The sequence below is a fragment of the Micromesistius poutassou genome, assembly GCF_964030765.1.
Source record: "Micromesistius poutassou genome assembly, chromosome: 22".
In the NCBI taxonomy this organism is placed as follows: domain Eukaryota; kingdom Metazoa; phylum Chordata; class Actinopteri; order Gadiformes; family Gadidae; genus Micromesistius; species Micromesistius poutassou.
This window is the reverse complement of record NC_140292.1, coordinates 10122725-10146348: the sequence shown is the minus strand read 5'-3', so window position 1 is coordinate 10146348 and position 23624 is coordinate 10122725. Positions and strand designations below refer to the sequence as shown.

The following is a 23624-nucleotide window of genomic DNA, read 5'->3' as shown; positions in this document are numbered from 1 at the left end:
AGTTATGAAATTAGTTAGATTGTTAGAGTTAGATTGTTGAGTCATATTGTGAATAATGTGAACGTATACAGATAAATTATAGTAATATTCTTAAATAATATTGTGACTAATATAGTTGAGTCAAGTTGTGTTTAGTTGTGTCTGTCTGTTAGCTGTCACTATCGGGACAAATGTATTTGTAGGATTGAGGGAAATATTAGTAGTCCATTTGATGTTCCCAAGCAGTGCTGTGCAACCTGGTAATGTGATCTGAAATAGGTCACTATAGCTGCTTTCACATATGACCTCTGTCTTTTCTCCGCATTTGTGGAGCAGGAGGTTCGACTGTGAGGGTCATTCACACTTATTCAAACTTGATGCCCGATATGCGGAGATCGGTGTCAGTAGAATCTCCGGCTGCTTAAGGGGGGCGGGCTTGCAAGGGATGGCATATGATGTAGGGTGGCAAGAGGCGGGATCGGGTTTGTTTTGGTTTGACCGCAGACAGCACACAGGCAAAACGGGCAGAACTCATCGTGATCATGTTAAATGTTGCTGCAGCGATGCATATATTCCGTTCCATCCACAACATCCGCATCGATCGATGAAAGATTGGAGCATAAGTTACAGACAAATAGAAGAAACGACGAACAAGAAAGGCGTCGCGAACGACTGCGTTACCGGAGGAAGAGAGCGTCTTTTTTGGCTTCATTTCACATCTAACAAACACTGGGACAAATGTAGTTGATTTCTGTGTTTAACTGAGAAAACAGGGAGTGGAAGGACGGGACCCTATAATGTTCAGCTAACTGTTGTCAATAATAATTGTTATGAGAGTAGCGCATGTGTGTGCGCGAGAATGGCAGTGTGTGTGTGTGAGTGGACGAGCGAGGAGAGCGAGCAGTAGCGTGTGTCAGTTTAGTGAAGTAATAAACGAGTCCGGTTGTGTCTGTGCAAACGTGTAGGCCCTACTGTAAAGTTAGTGAAACTAAGAATAAAGTACCCAGCCTGTCAATAATCGGTGGCCGCTTCATTCCGACCATATTCAAACCTATACGCAGACCCACTGCCGGTCAAAGTGATTCCCGAGAGAATCAACGGAGCGGAACGGAGCTTTTGTGCTCCTCAACTATGGTCTGGGAGCCGACAGCAGGAAAGGTGTAACATAATAATAAAAATATTTTTTAAACCATTCAGCGAACAAAAGGCAGTAGGCTGATTATCGATTAGGGTGCGGGTGCCAGTCAATGACATGCAAACGTAGACCGAAGCGTCATCAACACGCCCACTCAACTGGTGTGAAATGCCGACATCCTACTGCTCATTCACATATAAGGTAATTAGCATTTCCTCCGGAGAACATACTACCTCGGGGGTAGTATTTTTTCAGGAGGTCCAACGTCAGGATGTCGTTCACATATACGGCACCTCCGTAGAATAGACGGAGAACAGACGGATGCACGTCCATATGTGAAAGCAGCCTATATGATTCATAATTTTCACATCACACATTTAAAGGGCTGTATCAAAGACATGTATGTGTAATCCATAGGGATGCACAATAACCTTTTTTTTTTTTTTTTACCAATACCGATAACCAATAACTTTCAGCTCCTAAAGGCCGATAACGATAACTGATAACACACACACACATATAAATATATATGATCATGACATTGTTGCTCAGACATCAGTAGAATCAACGGGGGGGTTTAGGGGGGTGGGCTTGCAAGGGGCGGGATATGACATAGGGTCCACGACGGCCCCTGTCACTCAGGTGTGTTTTGGTCTGACCACAGCAACGGAGGCAGAATAGGCAGAACTCATCACGATCATCTTAAATGTTGCTGCAGTGATGCATCATATATTCCGTTGCATCCACAACATCCGTATCGATTGATGAAAGATTGGAGCATGAGTTACAGACAAATAGAAGAAACAACGAATAAGAAAGGCGTCGCAAACGGCTGCGTTACCGGAGAAAGAGCGTCTTTTTTTGCTTCATTTCACATCTAACAAACACTGGGATAAATGTAGTTGATTTCTGTGTTTAACTGAGAAAACAGGGAGTGGAAGGCCAGGACCCTATAATGTTCAGCTAACTGTTGTCAATAATAAGTATTACGAGAGTTAGCGCATGTGTGTGTGCGAGAATGGCAGTGTGGGTGTGTGAGTGGACGAGCGAGGAGAGCGAGCGGTAGCGTGTGTCTGTTTAGTGAAGTAATGAACAAGTCTGGTTGTGTCTGTGCAAACGTGTACTGTAAAGTTAGTGAAACTAAGATTAAAGTACACAGCCTTTCAATAATCGGCGGCTGCTTCATTCCGACCATATTCCGACCTATAACCTATAATAAATTGTGTGTGTGTGTGTGCGCGTGCATGTTCGTGTGTGTGTGCGTGCGTGTCTAAATACACATCAATATCTCTCCACGCTGTATATCATCAAGGGCGTTTTATTAGATGCTGCAAATATCCTTCAGGGACCCTGAACATATGTAACACATATTTCAGTCATCACCATGAATGTGCTTATCATCTTGACACAAATGTGAAAGATATTTCAGATATTTCTGCATTTCAATGACCTATGCTGCCCGGCAATGTTTCAATGTTCCAGTTTTCATAACGGAGATAACATGATTTATAAGATGTACATCCATCCATTCAGTCATCCATCCATCACTCTGGCAAAGATAGATAGAGTTAGAGTTTGACACACACTGGAAATGCTGTGTGTGATCACATATGCAGCAAGGTCACATGTGGGGTTGTGTTGCTTTGTATGCAGTTGTCGAAGCTGAACAAAGGACGACGCACACACAATTTTTGTTCATTCACGTTTGTTTGCAAATGACATGTCAATCGTCATCAAGCAGAACAACTCTTGAGAAAGAAGATTTTCTACCCATATCATCAAACATGGAGTGTATTTGAGTCATGGTCCTTTGTTTTAGTTTAGACTAAAAGAAGTGCAGAATAGAGTGGATGAGGATGAAGTGGAACTGGCAGGCTATGTTGTGTGACGACGTAAACCTTGGATGCTGGATCGTGGTTGAAAACGTGGGGATGTTCTGAACTCGCAGCGTGTGGATGTTGCAAGACCTTTTTCCGCTTACTGTCGTAAGCCCACTCCTCCCCCCACCATAAATGAAAGCCCCATTGAAACCCGTGCTGTGTTTCCAGGCGCTTTCATGATTCACATATTTGGAACTATTTATAAAAGATTATAGTATCAAAACAAACTCGCCAAATGCAGTGTGAGTTCAGAACTACATGATCAAAAGGTCAATATGGATGTGTTTTCAAATACAATACTGTCGATATATATTTCTTCATCCTTGTCCAATTGGTAAGCCCTTTGATGCCAGCCGACTGGCTCGCCACACACACACACACACACACACTGGAAACCGACTGCCGCAAATACATTTTTATGGATGATTTAAGGAAGAAGTGTAAAGTCATAGAGGGACTTTGGACTAAAGCCTATACCGTCCGAGGGGACTCAAGTTTGCAGGAAAAAAGTTGACATGCGGTACAAAAATAGCCGTCTAAGCCTTAAAGTGCAGTATATGAAAGCACTTATTCCAAATGTACAAAGTAAACGACTAAGCCGACAAACAACATTAGAGTCACGAGGTTAGAAGTGAGATCTCACGAGCCAACGGGAGGATATTCTGGGTGGAAGTCTTGGCATGTGTTTTGATTGTTAGGGAAATGTGATTGGTAAAAGTGGAAGTGCTGATTGGTTACTTGATTGGTTAAAGATGCGACCCATAAGGTGATGTGATTGGTTGAGGAAGTAAGGATTGGGTTTCAATTTATGTAATAGAAACATAACATGGGGCGTAGGATATACTAAAGATTAGGGTGATTGACCCCCAGCGTAACGGTTGGGGGTTCAAACCCTTAGTTCTACTTGTGGTGTCTGGTCATGGAGACACAGGCAGCAGACGGGTAGGAGACTAAACTAGTGAAGATAACTCACATGGACCCTTTCTCCAGAGCTGCTGCTAGCCGTGTCCTGCTTCAGAAAAGGACCCATAATATGTGTTACAGGATAATTCCGGTATTTTGAACATTGAGCCCCCTTTCTGGTTTGTCCAGGATGAAAGAGTGGTTGACACCGAAATGTTGCCTATTGGTCCTGTCTCAGGGTATTTGGCTCATTTTGAATCGCTCCTGCCTGCTTCAGAATGGCTGGCTACGTGTATGCACAAACCTGTCCTTAAAACAACAATCCAGACACCGACATTGTTCGTTAAAGCTTCTGTAAAGCCTCTAATCAACACCGGGTGGACCGGCCGCTGTAGAAACACACTTCTTCAAATCCTCTGGAAGCTCCAGTCACTCGCGATGGTCGCAAATAAGTTTCTCTTTGGGAGAAGTTCTCGTCCCACCCGTCAGTCACCACAGTCTCCTTCCTTCTCCATCAGGGCTGAAGTTCCGTGAGGTCCTGATTAACGTGTCGCGGCAGCAGGTGGAGGACTTCCATGGGCCCGAGGACTACTGGTGTCTGTGTGTCGCCTGGAGCCACCTGGGGACGTCCAAGAGCCGCAAGGCCAGCGTCCGCATCGCATGTGAGTGTGTGTGTGTGTGTGTGTGGGGGGGGGGGGGAGTGTGGGTGTGTGTGCGCGTGTGCGTGTGTTGATTTTTGTATTAAAAGTTTGTCTGTATATGTGTTGTGGCAACCCGCCTCAGGGAGTGAACCCGGTGTGTGTGTGTGTGTGTGTGTGTGTGTGTGTGTGTGTGTGTGTGTGTGTGTGTGTGTGTGTGTGTGTGTGTGTGTGTGTGTGTGTGTGTGTGTGTGTGTGTGTGTGTGTGGTGTCTCCTGATCCGCTCTGCTCTGATGTTTCCTTCCAGACCTGAGGAAGAACTTTGAGCAGGACCCCCAGGGCACTGAGGTGCCTCTTAAGGGCATGATCCTGCTGCACTGCCGGCCCCCAGAGGGCGTGCCATTGGCCGAGGTACGGTCCCTCCCCTTTCTCCCCCACCTCCCATCCCTCCCCTCCTCCTCCTACACCCTCAACCTCAACCGTTCACACACACACACACACACACACACCCTCCACTCTGCTGTTATCTAAGACCAATCAGCTTCAAAAGTACAATGTCACCTTTATACCCTTCTCCCCAGGACACACATTACTGAATATATATGTCATATGTCATATAGTAATATATCAGTAATATAGAGAGATATCAGTAATATAGTAATATATCAGTAATATAGAGAGATATCAGTAATATAGTAATACATCAGTAATGTAGTGATGTAGCAGTTCTGTAGTAATATATCAGTAATACAGTAATAAATCAGTTCTGTAGTAATATATCAGCAATAAAGTAATACATCAGTTATATAGTATTATATCAGTAATATAGTGATATATCAGTTCTGTAGTAATATATCAGTAATATAGTAATATATCACTAATAGTGATATATCAGTACTGTAGTAATATATCACTAATATGTCAGTAATATTGTAGTATATCAGTAATAAAGTAATACATCAGTTATATAGTAATATGTCAGTAATATACCGTTATTGAAACCACAAGCATTGTGTGTATTTTATGTTTTGCAGCAGAGAGGACGTGTCGCAAAAACGTATTGAGATGGATCTGTGTGTCTCTTCTGATCCCCACTACCTTCATACTACCTTCCCTTGGGCCTCATGTACAAAGCTTGCTTACGCACAAAAAAGCTGCGTAAGCCACTTCTCAAGCAAACGTTCGGCTAATGGATCTCTCTTCACGCATTTGTCGTCAGATTCTTGACTGCAATATTATTATTTGATGTTGCGTGGAGTAAGAACAAGCCATTGTTACTTAAAATCAATCTATCAATGAACCAGTCGGTCGATTTCGAATTATGTACATATTATTGACACCTTGGGTGGATGGGAACAACCTCAACCTCACAATCGTCAGCATGCATCCAAATAAATGAGAATATAAAAGCATGCGCAAAATGTGGCAATAATCGATAGGTTGACAATGGCAGTGTTGGCCTTGTTAGAAGACGGTCACATTCGAAATGAAGGGGTGTTCTGTGACTATTATGGTTTTTTTGGCCAAAAAGGAGCCGATCCCAAATCACAGCTGCCATCCTTTGCTCAAATAGGGCGAGCTCCCCGACTCCGCCCCACTGCCCGTCTGACCCACTCTTCTCTGGTGGGCAGAAACCTTTCTTTTTACGTCCACCTTGATGTCCGACCACTTTTTTTTTATGTCAGCCACAGTTCGGCTTTCCGCCCCAACCTCATTGACCGACTTGGCAACGTTTTCCCAAGCCAGTTTTTTGCTTTTGGTGCTGATTCCGGAGGAAAGAGAGCCAAACAAGATCTTATTTCTGGTATCTACCTCCGAAATCAGCACCTCCACCTCGCATTCACTAAAGTTATTTTTTCTTTCTTTCTCCATTTTCTCCTTTCTCCTAACGAGCGCACTACTGCAGGCCTATTAATATGAATTAGCATATTAAATGAGGGCAGAGACTGGGCGGAGAGTGCATGTGCGCTCAATTTCACGTTATTTGGGATGTACAAAGAGAAGCTGCGTGAAATCGTGCTTGCGCAAGGATTGATACATCCAGATTTTTTTGTGCGCAGCAGCTTTCCAGATTTTGGCGTCCACAAATCGCCCAAAAATCCACACAAGTCTTAGTACTCAGTACTTAGTACTCTCTCATTTTCTCCACCTCACTCTCTACTTATTGCTCCTCCTCTCTTAACCCCCCCCCCCCCTCTCTCTCTCGCTCTCACTCTCTCTCATTATGTATATACATGTATATATATATTATATATATATTATCTATATTATTAATAATGGCATTGATAGCTGTGTGGATTATGAAACAAAAAATGTCGATATTAAACTGCTCCACGCTGAGCTCCTCCATATAGCCGGCTCTCCATCTGTCTCCGGACGCGTTCTCAAAGACTTATCAGACTGCTACCTTTTTGTTTCTGTGTGTGTCTGTGTGTAATGAAAGATTCACAACGCACAAATGGAGTATTGGTGTACACCCCCACCCCCCCTCCCCGACCACCCAATAGTGCATAACTCATATAACACCTCATGCATCATTCATAGAAACTCAGGCTAACAAAGACAATGTTTTCAGTAAATAATGCAACAACAAATATGTCCCTTCTCTGGGTATTGCCATAGCAATGCCCAGGATAATATCCACATCCAGGCTTTGTGGTTGTACCTTCCCTCACCCCCCACCCACACTGGTCTGAGGGTGTCTGAGATGTGGATACTGTGGGAGTAATTGTAATTTTATTTTTAGGACAGGGGCAATGCACAATAAAACATTAATCTTGCACAACAAGAAAATATGCATTGTGCCAGGTTTTAGCAGATTGCTATTTTCCACCTGCAGTCCCTGGGCAGGCTGATGGTATAGTACACAAAACATAATAACAGTTCAAGTAAAATTACAATAAAATTATTGTAATTTTACTTGATAATTTTATTAAAATTATCAAGTTTACAGTTATTAACAGTAAATGAACAGACCCCTAGGATTTTAAACTAGGCTGCTGCCTCTCACCACACACACACACACACACACACACACACAATTTATAGATGTGTACACTCCTGTCCTGACAGTAACCAACGCTTAACAAGATGTGAGAAGGTGTGGGGACTTCTACATGAGATTATATCTGTTGGTAGAGTATTCCATTGAATCATGGCTATACAGGAGAAGGATGACTTTCCAAATACAGTTTTGCGTTGGGGTACACTACACTCGCCCCTTGTTACAGATCTTGTTGTTCTTGATGACTTCTCAGAGCAGAGTGTAACATATTTTTTCAAAGGGGGAGCTACAGCATTATGAATAATTTTAAAAAGCAAGCAAACTTTTGCATGCTTGATCAGGTTATCAAAGTTTAAAATGTCATATTTGTTTAGTATGTGGCAGTGATGGTAACGACGTGGCTTTTTATCATGGATTTTGAGGGCACTTTTGTATAAGGATTCAAGCAGTTTTAGAATGGTTTTATTTGACTGAGACCAGCTTGTCATACAGTACAGGAAATGTGGTATGATCATAGCATTCAAATACATACTGGAAGCCTCCACTGTTAGGGAATGCCTTATGTATCTGAAGTTGGCTAGATTAAATTTTAGTGTGTTCCCCAGTTTTTTAACATGGTGTTTAAAGCTTAAGGTTGGGTCAAGGGTAACACCCAAATACTTAAATCTATCCACATTTTTAATTATTTGACCATTCACTGATACGTTGGGGCAGTCCTTCAGTGCATGCCTATTGGTAAAAAACATGGTTACAGTTTTTTCAATGTTTAAGGTGAGGCAAGAATTTTGTAACCAAAGAGCAACCTTTTGCATTGTTTTAGTTAGTTTCATGGCAACCTCTCTAGCGCTCTTACCATGAGTATATAAGACAGTGTCATCTGCATACATTATTATGCTGACATCACCACATACAGAGGGCAGGTCATTAATATAGATGCTAAAAAGCAATGGCCCCAAGATCGATCCTTGTGGTACTCCCAGTGTGCATGCTTTAGATGTAGAAACTGTATTGTTTATACGTACACACTGCTGACGGCCACTAAGGTATGATTTGATCCAGTTATGGGTGTGTAATGAGAGATTATAATTACCAAGTTTTTGAAGCAGTTTGTTATGATTGACAGTATCAAAGGCCTTACGCAGGTCTAGGAAGACTGCACCAACCACTCCTCCTTGGTCTAAGTTGGTTTTAATGTCCTCAAGGAGGTAGCAGCAGGCCGTGTCAGTGGAATGTTCTTTCTTGAATCCAAACTGCAGATGATGTAAAAGTGCTTTGGATTCAAGATGGTCAGTGAGTTGTTTCACCACTGCCTTTTCCATGACCTTTGAGGCTGCTGGGAGTATACTAATGGGGCGATAGTTACTGACCTCCTGAGCATCACCGGATTTATGGACTGGAGTAATTATAGCTGTCTTAAAATTACTGGGAAAGATGCCTTCATTTATTGATTGATTTATTATTGTAGTTAGTGGTGAAATGACAGCCTCTTTATGTAGTTAAAAAAAAAAAAAAAAGCAGTGTATCAGGCAGCTCTGGGACAGTGGGTAGAGGAGGAACAGGAATCTTAATATACAGTCTGAGAACAAGGACGAAGATGCAATGTTTTGTGGCGGGATCGTGTAGGGCAGTGGTTCCCAACCTCGGGGTTGGGACTTTACTCTGGGTCCCCTGAGATGCTCATGGGGTTGCAGGGGATTGATGTAAGCTTTAAATGTTTGATCTATTTTAGCAAACTTTTCTAATCTCATAGACGTCCTGATTATAAGAAATAACTGCCTATTGATTTCTAGCCAGGAGCAAACTGCCTCTAATCACTTAGTGTGTGGTGGAGCAATGCGATGAACTCTACCAGGACATAGATGTTATAATTGTTTTTTTGGAGGTAAAAACAATCTGTGTTCAGAAAAGTTGAAGTTGGGGTCGCCAACATTTCCAGAACTAGAAGTGGGGTCACGGGTCAAAAACAGTTGGGACCCGTTGGTGTGGCTGTTTCACTCCCAGCTGAAGGGTTCTTTGACGTCGGCAGCCTACCCTTAATCACCCTTGTAGCATTGTGATCATTTGTTTGAATGCTCAACACAACAACACAATGACACAACGGTCGATGAACCACATTTACATATTCTAATGTTTGCTCTTTTCACAAATGTTTATTTCGGCCAGAAGCACCTTTTTCTGGGTGTGTGTGGGTGGGGGGGTGGTTGTGAGTGGGTGGTTGTGGGTGTGGGGGTTGGGTGTTAATACTCACTGGGATGATTTTTATGTTAATGAAGCCAGAGACAATGGTGTTCATGATATTGATAGAGGTAATAATCCCAACGTCAGTCAGACGCAGGGTGGGGATAATGTATCACCTCTGAACGGCTGAAGTCTGCATTTTGGAGCAATTTAATTTGCACAAAGACCCAAAGATGGCGGAATCTCTCCGACTGACTGAACCTTTTATGGCAGCGGAGTGAAACAATAGACCCCGGGATGCGTGATGATTCAGTTCAATAGTTGGAGGTGCCGTCACAGCGGCAGCAGGGAGAGTTTCAAGGTTTTTATTAATAAAGCTCCCTCACTCTCTCTCTCTCTCTCACGCTCTCTGTCTCTCGCCCTCTGTATTCTCCCCTTTACAGATATAGATATGATGTGAGCAAAATCCAATATCACTGGAGGACAACTGTATTTATATAGATAATTTCAAAGTGGCTTTAGTAAAGAGAGAATGAGTTCAATGCCGGTATAGATTTGTATGTGTTTTTATATACTGTATGTATACTTTGAGGGTAATCATCATGCTCAGTCCTCTCATACTCTTAATGAACCTTCTCTATGACCACCCACCAAAAGACAAACAAATAAACTACAAACATCAGTTTCCATCCATTAAACCCTCATTACCAGCCCTGGGGTTTTGCATCCTAAAGGGATTCATCACTTCTAATGTAATTATGATGTGCTGAACACAAACATTTCCTCAGACGGTGGGTTTTGGGATTTCACCCCAAGGACACGGAGAAGATTGTGACACTTCCTGACGTGGTTCAGAGTGCCCTCCTGGTGTCATTCAGATTGGCTCGGATTTGTTGATCTGATTTTGCTGAAACTCATCGCAACATGGGGGTGGTGTGTGTGTGTGTGTGTGTGTGTGTGTGTGTGTGTGTGTGTGTGTGTGTGTGTGTGTGTGTGTGTGTGTGTGTGTGTGTGTGTGTGTGTGTGTGTGTGTGTGTGTGTGTGTGTGTGTGTAAGGTTTGGAGAAAGCAGAGCAGGTGGGGACGGGGTGGGGTGATGAACTAATGAAATCCCCCAGTTTTGATTGATATGAATGGAGCAACGGGGAAAAAACGCAATCTCACCATACGTATGTAATTACCTTCCTGTCACTTCCACTTCCCTTTCAACGGAACGGAGGCAGCGACTTTGGGCCCACAGTCATGGAGTTATTAGTTATTATCCTCCCATCAGGAAATAGGTCATTATTCAGATGTTTTTTTGGGAGCCAAACCTTGCCTTGTTTGTCAAGGTGAAGTTACAACACAGGCTAGTACAAAAACAGCATATATTAGCATTAGATCACAACAGTTTGTACCCGATTCCAATAATAACACTGCTAGTATTAAATTATTTGGTTGCTATTTCGGACCCGAGGGCCTATTCACAGACTGTGGGGCAAGATTCTGGAGTTCAGAAACCATTATTTTGTAAAAGGATTCTGTATTGTTGTGTGTAGCTACCCCCTGTAGCGACCCAGCTGGGCTGGGATGGAGGTCAACGGGTCAAGCTGTCCATCGTTTGAACCCATCCAGAACCATAACCTCTGTAGGCTGCCGTTCCCCAGCAAAGCCAGCGACAACTAGTGGTCCATACTCGCCAACTTCCACAATGCACAAATGGTGTGCTCCAGTGCCCCCGCACTGGAGCGCAGTGTGGGGAGAAGGAGGAGGGTGGAGGGAGGCGAAGGAGCGGGGGGGGGCGCCTAATCAGTGACGTGCCTCTGTTATTGATCAGAGGACAATGAATAGAGGTAAAGCTCACTAAAATTTTACTAAATTCCAAGCACAAGTATTGTAGTTAAAATTTCCGTACATTTAAGTACAAATTACTCTTTTCAAAACCTACTCAGAGTAGGCTACTAGTTACATATTTAATACCTCACCAATCATAAGTTTTCAACTGCAAGGGGGATCCAAAATTTCTAATCAGTGTTAACTTTGAACAATGATTTTGAGCAATTTGACATCCTGTTATAGCAATTTTACATAACTCTTGAAAACGTATCTTGAATATATTAGTTACTATGACTTAATAAAAATGTAATAGTAAATTAATTTCCACCTCTGTGAATAGTAATGGGGGGCCGGAAAGGCCCTGGGTTCGACCCCCTAAAGTCTGCACTGGCCATGACCAGCAGGCTTCTCTGCTGGTCAAAATGCCTCAAAAATTCACTGGATTCCAGAGTCTGCTAAACACAAAAGTAAAAGAAAAACTCAAACACACAAGTAGAAAGAACATCAAACCTAGCCTTCGTAGCACTCAGAGGGAGGGAGGAGACGCAGGAGTAAGCTAAACCGTGTGGGAGGCGTTGCCTTTGAGGATAGATGACTCGCCTGGCAGTGTGAGTTGCTGGTTCCAATCACGTGGCAAGGTCGATACCTCCGTCGATGTGCAACTCCGTGTGTGGTTAATGTGAGCGGGTGACTGCGAGGGCATCCACAGAACTGGAACCCAGAGAACACCTCAAACCTGAACCGAGCCGCCTTCCACACCAGGACACGTCAGAACCCTCTTTCATACCGACCCAAAGACGAGCAGCAGAAGCACGCTGGAACAGTTGGTTCTCCATGGATTCCAAGAGAGACTAAAATAATGCGATAGAAGGCACTCCCTATGCCCCCACAAAGCCAGAGTAAACTGCTTCACAGGAAGTAGGGTGTGTTCTGGACGGAGAGTCCAGTGTCAAACCGACGTGATGAGTTGGTTCAGTGCAGACGAGTCCTCCGGGAGCTCCGGGATATCTTTAATCAGAGGTGGAGCATGGATATGAAAGACATTCTCCCCCCCCCCCCCCCCCCCCCCCCGCTGAGTGCACCCCGTCTCTAATATTATGAAAGAGGACACCTGCTCTTAGATTAATCATATGATCAAGTGTCAGTAGGAGGCCTCATTAGGTGACACTTGATGGATCCGTGGACAGATGTGTTTATTTTTATTTTTTACATTACCCTTACACAAGAGTGTGTGTGTGTTTGTGGGGCTATGTGTGTGGTTGTGTGTCTGAGTGTTTTTGGTTGTGGGTGTGTGTGTTTTTGTGTACGTAGGTGTACTTGTGTGTGCTTGTGCATGCAGCAGATATATTGCTTTTATTCCTATTTTGTTAGAATGATTTATTTTTGTTAGTAACCCTTCATGGGGTATGGGCTCTTCAGTGAGAAATAATCATGTTTAAATCAATAATCAAAACGGTAATCTTGTAAATCCAATCCTGAAGCTTAGGAGGTAGGAAGAACGTTTGGAGGGCCCGTTTCATCTTGTGATTGTAGGGGGTCTCAATCTTTGCGTTTCTATGAGGTGGATTATATTTTAAACCTCTGTCCTAATACCCGTAAAACAATGATTCTGTTTTTTTTTTTGAAGGATTGAATGGCTTTGAAACGATTCCTCGTTTCTTAAACCATGCAGCGTTCTGGCTGGTGCCGCACACCGGGTCTCCTCTGTGTGTCTGCTCAGTATTGAATTTAGGTCAGTGCCTCTGTGTGCAGGCCATATTAACGCCGGATAATAAAAGGCTTGTAAGTAGAATGACTCTGTGGCTCAGGCCCCTGGTTCATAAAGTAATGAGGTCTCATCTCCTTACTGGATTCTAAAGACTGGCAAAGGTGCTGAGCTTCCCTTTATTATATACAAATGAAGCATGCAAAGCAAGGTTTGTTTGGAAAGACCAAACACACGTAGCTCCTCAAATGCGTGTCAGACGTTTAATATTCTTCAATATTAAACACGCAGGAAGAGTTTTCTCTGAGTGATTATTTTGAAAAGGACCCGGTTACTAATTACAATGATTGCTTCATCTAATTATTTCAATCATGTATCTTCCCACCAACAATATCATTTCTTAATGTATTCACCATCTCCAAGGCAACACATTCATCCGTGTATCGCAAAGATAACCATTAGCTCGCACAACTAGGTTGTCACTATGATAAGTAAGAAACTATGATAAGTACACACCTCACCCAGATAAGCTAGTGTTTGGGTAGCGAAGGTGACGTTGATAAACAAATCACTGGGACTCAAATAAATCACAAATAACAAAGAAAACATTTGAATTGGATCAGCGGAGCTGTATGAACGAGTGGTGGGTAGCTTAGAGAGTGATGTCAGTGGAAAGATTATGTTTTAATGTAATCCCCACAACTGTTTCCATATGAGAAAAATACAGCTGAACTGTACATTTCTAAACAAAGATTTAGTGCAAAACAGTGCAAACGAGATTTGTACTGTCTGCCCGTGTGTTGTTTATCCTCTCTGAACACGTATGTGATGTCAGAGAACCGGGGGACGCATTCCAATTCCAAAGTCATATTGAAATACTTCAGCTCCATGTAGCGTTTGACGTTGTAATCGTTGCTCTTCCATATAAACGTAATTTGTCTGAGTACAGTAAGGGGGGGGGGGGAACAATCAGAGAAGTCAATATGCACATTTTCTTGATGTTCCTCAATGACAGTTAGATATACGACAGCTCCCACAGCATCCGTCAGTGAGGAGGGGAGAAGGGGGGGGTGGAGTTTGAATGTGCAAACGGAGGTTATAAATAAACGCTGGCTAGGGAGGGAGAGAGGGAACTACACGGAGCTCGCCCGCCTGCACGACTATCAATGACTGAGAAGAAGAACGAAATTAAAGGCCTGATGAAAGACTTGTGGGCCCATCAGAAGAAGAAAACAGAAGCCGGACACTTGTGACAACGCGCCCCCTGATTTATTGATTTCACAGCAACATTTTTCTTTCGGGGTGCTGCGAAAGAGCAAAGCAATCTCAGGCTGCTATTATATTCCCTCAGCAAATAGACACTCCCCAACACACACACACGTAGACACGGAACACACGCACACAAACACATGTACACAAAGAACACACACAGATCACGAAGCATACACACACAGAACACACACGTACATACACAGATGTAAACAAATGTAAACACAGGAAGCACACACACACGTACACATGTAAACACACACTGCCACACACACATGCACACACACACGCCCATTATCTCCCTCTTACACTCCCACACACAATCTTTCACAGAGGCATTTCTACACTAAACTACACAAACATGCACACACACGCAGACACACACACACACACACACATACGCCTCGAGAATAATGTTGACTTTTTAATCCTCAAACACACAGCCATAAATCAACAGGGCCCTCCCCCTGGAGCCCAAAGTCAGTCTCCTCAATGAAAGGCTCAGGCCAACGATGCACTAATAGCAATTTACAGCCAGGCAGGCAAGCGGAGCAGCGGCCAGCGGAGCGCTCCTTCGTTTGTAATTCCTAATTACATTCACTCACTAGAGCCGCTGCTGAATTAGTAATGGAAGGAGATCTGACCCGCGCCCAGCCCCCCTAATGCCCACGGTTCGGTTACGTCAGACAGATAACCAGCTTCTGTCTGGCCTCTAAAAGACAAATGTAAATTTAACATTTACATTTTGAAGGTATGTTTCAGAAATGTGTTTTACTTTGGACTTAGTCTCACAAATCAGACTAGGTTTAAGCCTAGAGTCTGACGAATACGAGTTCAAAGCCGGCTGAACGGGCGTTTCGCTTCATATTTTCTTTTTCTTTTCCGACCAATCATGTGGCTGGAGGCGGGATCTGTGAGCGTGTAATTGGTGAACACAAACCCGGCCAGCAGTATTAAACTGTTGTAAACACCGTGTGGACGGCCACTGTAGGAATACAGATTTTAAATCCCCTTCTGAAAGCTTCAGCCACTCGCGGGACTGAGTTTCCTCAGTACAATTTCTCCTTAACAAAACAGGAAACAAGGCCTACCACCCCCCCACCCCCTCCCTGGGAGGGTCTGGGTTCCGGCCCGGTAGCCCCGCCGTCTCGCCCCAGAAGTTCTGCCGTAGCACAGGAGGACCGCTGGATCCCAGATTACTTTGGACTCAATTCAAAGTTACTTTCCCTGTTGGACTATCTGACTGTTGCTCATCAAACCCAGGATGTCAATAAGCCACGTTTCCCAGGCTGTAGGTGTTGTTGTATCAGGTGATCTCTGTATGATCACGCCGCATTGTGTGTGAGGGGGATGTGGAAGTGTGAGGGGGGATTTTTTCTTCAAATTTGAATCTCGAGGTGTTATCTTTCAGTAACGTTATAGTTATATCATTGTGATAAAAAAAGATTTGTTTGTGTGATATCGAGTGGTATTGAGTTTGTGGAGCTCTTGTGTGAGTTCTGAGGATGTGTTTGTTTTTATGATGCTTTGTTTTAAAGAAGCAGGAGAGAGACTGAAGTACCCCTCAGGTCTTCAGAACAAAGCCTGCGTGAATACTGTATGTTCTCCCTATCGCCGACAACGCCTGTGAACTGATCAAACAGCCTAAAATCCTTACTTAAGTATTGTCTAATTTGCGTTGCTGGAAGTCGACATTGATCCTGGCTGATGTAGACTTCAAAGAGCCACAGGCCCGTTATTGGTGCGGACTGCAGAATCAATCTTTTTGTCTAATTCAGGGTGATCTTTTTCCTTTTCACAAAAACGTCAAGTTAAGCAAGCCAAGAAAAGTCAACAATCCTATGCATATGTGCGGTTACACGTGCAAAGTGGCCAGGTCATTCTTGTAAAATAGATTATTAATCTCAATTCATTTTTCTAACCCGGTTAAATAAAGGTTTGATTGATTGAAAGTATGCAGAATACTTCAAATTGAATAAAACACAATGCCCTCGTTTGTTTATAGAAATCTACCCATGAGCGTTTACATTAGCTGCTCGCAAACGTGCCACAAACTCAGGCCTTCCAATTTCTTTGGGGAGGTCCATACTGCCACAAAAACAAAAAACAAACACATTTCTGACTGGCCTTCATCCTTGTATCCTTAGGAAGCTAAATTCTCTCCCCCCTCAGCCACATCCACCAGGCAGTCAGAAAGCTGAATCCCCCCCCTATTTGCACTATTACCATTACAAATATATCTTTATATTTTATTATATTTTATTATATTTTATTGTCTATCTTTTTAATATTAGTAAATGTCCTTCTGTGTGCACTTCAATGTTTACTTTTAGTGTTAGGAAATGTCTTGTCTTATCTGTTGTCTTGTCTTATCACTTTATCTGTTCACCGTGGGATAGTGAGAAACGTCTTCTCGATTGCTTTGTATGTCTACATGTGAAGTAATTGACAATAAAGCTGACTTTGACTTTTGACTTTGTAAAGGTGCTGTAGGGAGATTTAAAAGGAAGATTTAAAAGCTATAATTTGAGCATCATTTGTTAGAAATGCCAAAGCCATCCGTCAGCTATTAGAGTGAGAAATGTGCTCTGAGAATACCGCTCCTGGTTGACTGCTCCTGTATGTGACAACTTTGACAACAGCCCACCCCCAGTTAATTTCTATCCAATCAGGGCATCTCTTCCCTACTTGGTTAAGGGAATCCATCTCCACCACAGGTGAACAAACACAGGACTTCTCAATGGCGCAGAGGGACGGGGCAGAGAGGGGTGGGGTCTTTATTTGGGTTGTTTGTTTCCAAAATGTTCTCTTCTGCTCTGTTCTGCTCTCTTGCTTTCTCAACCCTCACATCTCACTGACGGCAGCTTTAACAGCGTTCTCCCTCCACCCCGTCTCCGCTGTCTGCAGGTATCCTGGCTGAAGAACGATGAACCGCTGAACATGGACGCTAAGGTCGGTGCGAGAGCCGACCACAACCTCATCATCTCCGAGGCCCACCTGTCCGACTCGGGCAACTACTCATGCCTGGCGAGCAACATCGTGGCCAAGAGGCGCAGCGCCAACGCCGCCGTGGTCGTTTACGGTGAGCTAGGTTAGCAGGGGGGCCGGTGTTAGCTTCATGTTGCCGTGCCAACTGCACATCAAAAACGCTTACAACATTCGATACACACAAACACATTAAACACCACAATCCAAATTCAAAAGCCACGACACAAATGCAAAAGTCAGTAAATACATCTCCATTAAATATGATGAAAATGATTCTCTATTCATTTGTTTATTTTCTTCATCATAACGTTAACCCATTTGTTTTTGTGTTTGTGTGTTCCCAGTGAACGGCGGCTGGTCCCTCTGGACCGACTGGTCGCTGTGTAATGTGCGCTGTGGGCGGGGCCTGCAGAAGCGCTCGCGCACCTGCACCAACCCGGTGCCGCTCAACGGGGGGGCCTTCTGCGAGGGCATGGCGGTGCAGAAGAGCACCTGCAACACACTCTGTCCAGGTGAGCTACACACACTCTGTCCAGGTGAGCTACTCACACACTCTGTCCAGGTGAGTCCACACACACTCTGTCCAGGTGAGCTACTCACACACTCTGTCCAGGTGAGTCCACACACACTCTGTCCAGGTGAGCTACACACACACTCTGTCCAGGTGAGCTACTCACACACACTCTGTCCAGGGGCCTCATGTACTAAGACTTGCGTGGATTTCTGACTAAAACTTTGCGGACGCCAAAATCTGGAAAGCTGCTGCGCACAAAAAAATCTGGATGTATCAATCCTTGCGTAAGCATGATTTCACGCAGATTCTCTTTGTACATCCCAATTAACGTGAAATTGTGCACACATGCACGAGCCTGTCTCTCCACCCAGTCTCCTCCCTCATTTAATATGCTAATTCGTATAAATAAACCTGCAGTAGTGCGCTCGTTAGGAGAAAGGAGAAAATGGAGAAATGAAGAAAAAATAACTTTAGTGAATGCGAGGTGGAGGTGCTGATTTCGGAGGTAGAGGCCAGAAATAAGATCTTGTTTGGCTCTCTTTCCTCCGGAATCAGCACCAAAAGCAAAAAACTGGCGTGGGAAAACGTTGCCAAGTCGGTCAATGAGGTTGGGGCCGAAAGCCGAACTGTGGCTGACATTAAAAAAAGTGGCCGGACATCAAGGTGGACGTAAAAAGAAAGGTGGCTGCCCACCGGAGAAGCGTGGGTCAGACGGGCAGTGGGGCGGAGTCGGGGAGCTCGCCATATTTGAGCAAAGGGTGGCAGCTGTGATTTGGGATCGGCTCACTTTTGCCCAAAAAATCATAATTGTCGCGGAACACCCCTTCATTTCGAATGCGACCATCTTCTAACAAGGCCAACACTGCCATTGTCAACCTATCGATTATTGCCACATTTTGCGCATGCTTTTATATTCTAATTTATTTGGATGCATGCTGACGGTTGTTCCCATCCACCCAAGGTGTCAATTATATGTACATAATTCGAAATCGACCGACTGGTTCATTGATAGATTGAATTTAAGTATCAATGGCTTGTTCTTACTCCACGCAACATCAAATAATAATACTGCAGTCAAGAATCTGACGACATATGCGTGAAGAGAGATCCATTAGCGATGTCATGCGTGGTCCTGAAATATGTAACGTTTAATAAACAAGTCGTGCTGAAAATAATATTGCTGGGGCTTCCTTTTAATTTCCTTTTATCTCCAATAGTAACAATATATTTTTATAGGTCTGTTTACGTTTAGCCTAATATCAACAACAGTGTCACATTATGCGTCTCGACAACAATAACGCATGATTGAAGCGCATTTAAGATCACACATCCCGATTCCCGACGTTCAAATCCACTTTGAACTAGCCTCATATTGCAATATTACTTCATGACTTCATGATCGCGTAGGCCTAATGTTGTTGCGCTGCATTGCCTCTATGTACCGCCAACGGACAAAATGCAGCAGAAATGTGCGTAAGCCAGGCATTTAGTTTTCATGGAGAACCGCACTTTCTCACGTCAAGTCAGTCTTTGTACATCCGAACGTTTGCGTGAGAAGTTGCTTACGCAGCTTTTTTGTGTGTAAGCAAGCTTTGTACATTTGAGGCCCCAGGTGAGCTACACACACACACACTCTGTCCAGGTGAGTCCACACACACTCTGTCAAGGTGAGTCCACGCACACTCTGTCCAGGTGAGTCCACACACACTCTGTCCAGGTGAGTCCACACACACTCTGTCCAGGTGAGTCCACACACACTCTGTCCAGGTGAGCTACACACACATCCTGTCGTATGAAGCACGATAAAGAAGTGTTGTTCAGTAAAATTAGTGTAACAAGATGCTTTAGGTCAAATGTACGAGCTAAAGTTTGAGTGTAATGTTTTAGAAATGGCATCGCCATCCGTCAGCTATTAGTGAGTGAAATGTGCTGTGAGAATATCCGTTAGGAGCTGACTGAGCCTGACTCCCGGCTCATTTCTGGCCAATCAGTGCATATCTTCCCTGATTGGTTTGGGGGAGCCATCTTGCCTGTCAATCACAGATTCATGAAATGCTTCACTTCCCACTGGTGGAGAAATTAAGGGATGTTGGTTGTTTGGTTCAAAAACATGCTTTCATTTACTCTTTATCTCTTTACATCTCTCGATTCTTACAAAAAGCAGTTTCAAGAAGACCTAACAAATATCTATTTGACGGCAAAGCACTATAAATGACACACGTCAACAGATCTAACATTGTCACAACCTCACAGTGAAAATACACAAAAGGGTTTTATTTTTTTCTCCCTTCCTGGGAAGAAACGCTGAGTCAGCAGAACGGTTGTTCATCGGTAGGAGTGAGGTGTGTTTACACCTGACCCATCTCTCCTACAACCTCCCCCCCCCCCTAATGTGACCGTGGACAAGCTCTCTCACTCGGTAGGCTCTTGGACGAATGGGGGGAGGGGAGAGAGAGAGCGCAAGTGCGCGCTTAAAGTTGTGAAAGTGCTGAGGAAGAGAGCCTGATCTCTAAGACTCAACGTAATCTGCACTTTCCGAGTGTGTGTTTCCAGACTGATAGCCTAACTTTGTGTTATCAGCGGGCTTGTGCATAAGAAAACTACAGCGGCAGACGGAGAGAAAGGGGCTACTTTTATAAACAATCATCCTGCTTACCCTCAAACCAACAGACCCCCCCCCTCTCTCTCCTTCAGAGGGATGCTGTTTCCACTCCTGAATGGATTCATTTTTTATTCTTTCTTTCTTTCTTTAGTTCCTTCGTTCGTTTGTTTGTTCGTCCGTCCGTTCCTTCTTTTCGAACAACAGAAAAATTAGCATTTAGATTAACAAGTAGAAAGAGGGGTGGAGACGTCAAGGTGGAGAGGAGGCTTGGTGAAACATGACACAATCAAAGTGACGTTGTGTTCAAAGTCAGCAGGATGGTGTAACATTGTACACAGACCTGCTCCTGAGAGAGGGAGAGGGGAAGAAACAGCATCTTCTGCTTTTTTTTTGGTCTGGGGGTTGAAAGAAAAGCTGTCCGGGCAGTACCACAGGAAGCTGCACAAAGAGAGGCTGTAGCTTCTAATTCAGGCTTGGTCCAGCTGCTTTTGTAAGCAAGCTGTGCACGTCTGTGCTCTGTGTGAGGTTTGGAAAGGAGCTATTCACTCTCATGTCCAACCCCTCTCTCTCTCCCTCTCCCTCTCTCTCTCTCTCCCTTTCTCTCTAATTTTATATATAACATCTTTCTTTAATTATCTAGTGTGATTGAAAAGTGATTGAAGTTATTTTTCAGTCAAACTAGATCATTTACATTCCTAATTTGTATGTATGTATTGTATGTATGTATGTATGTATGGAGGTGTATCTATGTATGTATTTATCTATGTATCTTATGTAGTGTATCTATGTATGTATGTATGGAGGTGTATCTATGTATGTATTTATCTATGTATCTTATGTAGTGTATCTATGTATGTATGTATGTCTGTATGTATGTATGTATTGTATCCATGTCTGTATGGAGGGGCTAAGCTTGTGCATGGACGTCTCCCCCTCTCACGTCTCCCTGCGTGTTGCAGTGGACGGCGGCTGGGGCCCGTGGAGCCTGTGGACGGCGTGCAGCGTGGACTGCGGGCGCCAGCGGAGCCGGGACTGCGCCGAGCCCGAGCCGCGGCACGGGGGCCGGCCCTGTGAAGGCCCCGGGCTGGGGGCCGACAACTGCACCGGGGGCCTCTGCATACAGAGTGAGTGGGGCCCGACGTCTCTGAGGCTCTGGGGCCAGAGCGCTGGGCCTCTAGGGGCCGCTGGGGCTCAGCGTCTTCAGGACGGAGACGCCATCTTACCCTCCTTTATGGACTCAGTCGTCCTCCAGGAGGGAGCAGGGGGAGCCTCTGGCTTTGTGGCCCTAGATTACACTTTTGTAGGCAATCAGCGCTATGCTGTGTTTTAGACACACAGGGACGCACACACAAAGACACACACACACACACATATATATATATATATATATATATATATATATATATATATATATAGATATACACGTGCACACATACACTCGTATAAATACGCACACAGACACTTGTATAAACACTCATAAATACACACACACTCACGCATGCACACATGCTCACATACAAACACAGACACAGACACACATATAAATATGTACTCACACACACACACCCATGAACACACTCATATAAATAACCACACACACGACGTGTAAAGACACACACACAAATTCTAATAAATGTACACACACACGTGTAAAAGCTTTGAGGTGAGACTAAAGCGGACGTTTTGTTGTGTCCTTGTCATTGCAGATCGAAAGCTGCTTCATGACATCAAGCCACAAGGTAGGTTCTCCAGGGTGAGGGTTCTCCAGGGTCAGGATTAGGGTTCTCAAGGGTTAGGGTTCTCCAGGGTCAGGGTTAGGGTTCTCCAGGGTGAGGGTTCTTCAGGGTAGGATTACGGTACACACCACCATCCTCATATCCAATGAGAGTGTAAAGCTTTAGGGGTGGAGAACGTCCGGCCTCTGGGCCGTATACGGCCTGCGAGACAATTTCAAATGGCCCGCAATGCAATACAATTGTTATATTTTATAAAAAATAAAAAATAAATCTAATTAATTAGAGGCTTTGTAATTAATTAATCTTAATTAACGTGTTAAAGTCCCGGCCCTATATTTTATATCTTCATTTATGCATATATGAATAAATAAAAAATCAGGGGAAAAAATCGCCAGCCATTAGTTTTCAGAGAAAAAACACGTTGTCCGAGTCAACGTCAGTGAATACGTCGTGCGACGTACGTGTCATTGCACCATGGCGACTGTCAAGAAAAGGAAGGTGGATGCAGAATGCCACGTATTCCAGGAAAAATGGACAAATGACTTTTTCTTTGTTGAAGTGAAAGGCAAGCCAGTGTGCCTAGTTTGTGGCGAGGCACTGGCGGTGATGAAAAAGGCAAATGTTGAGCGCCATTACAGTTCGAAACATGCTAAACTCGACGAGTTAAGAGGACAAATGCGTTTGGATAAAATTAACGCTCTTCGTCGGAGTTTGGGTGCTCAACAAGCAGCTTTCACGCGACCACAGACTGATAGAGAGAATATTACGCGTGCAAGTTTTGTGGTGAGTGAATTAATAGCCACGAAGCTGAAACCTCATGCTGAAGGAGCGTTTGTAAAGGAGTGCCTCGTAGCCACCGTGGAGCTGCTCGCGCCCGACAAAGTGAAATTATTTCAAAGCGTCAGTTTGTCTCAAAGAACCGTTTCAGACAGGATTACTGATATGGCGCAATATATTGAAAAAACACTGAAGAACACTGCAAGAGACTTTGAGTATTTTTCTCTGGCTTGTGATGAGACAACAGACATCACAAACACAGCGCAGCTTGCGTTTTGAAACAAAGAGTTTGAAAACAGGAGGAGTTGCTGTCTTTGCAAGCCATGCATGGCACTACTAAAGGTGAGGATTTGTTCAATCAAGTTATTATGGCCATGAACAATTTTGAACTGCCATTTGAGAAGTTGAGTGGCATCGCCACTGACGGAGCTCCCGCAATGGTTGGCGCACAAAAAGGATTGACTGCATTAGTCAAAAAAGAAATGAGCCGTCTGAGTCTGGA

General features: G+C 44.0%; 1 protein-coding gene across 1 annotated transcript in view; it reads left to right on the top strand.

The window, feature by feature from the left end:
- Positions 1-23624, top strand: part of LOC311367622 (netrin receptor UNC5D-like) — a gene marked incomplete at both ends in the record, with an annotated part of 148802 nt that overhangs the window by 94740 nt on the left and 30438 nt on the right. The window contains 6 exons of the mRNA XM_084486438.1: positions 4416-4559; positions 4843-4946; positions 17413-17587; positions 17838-18005; positions 21569-21733; positions 22316-22348. Of these exons, the coding sequence (XP_084342564.1) occupies positions 4416-4559; positions 4843-4946; positions 17413-17587; positions 17838-18005; positions 21569-21733; positions 22316-22348 (789 nt within the window). The remainder of the gene's footprint in view (positions 1-4415; positions 4560-4842; positions 4947-17412; positions 17588-17837; positions 18006-21568; positions 21734-22315; positions 22349-23624) is intronic.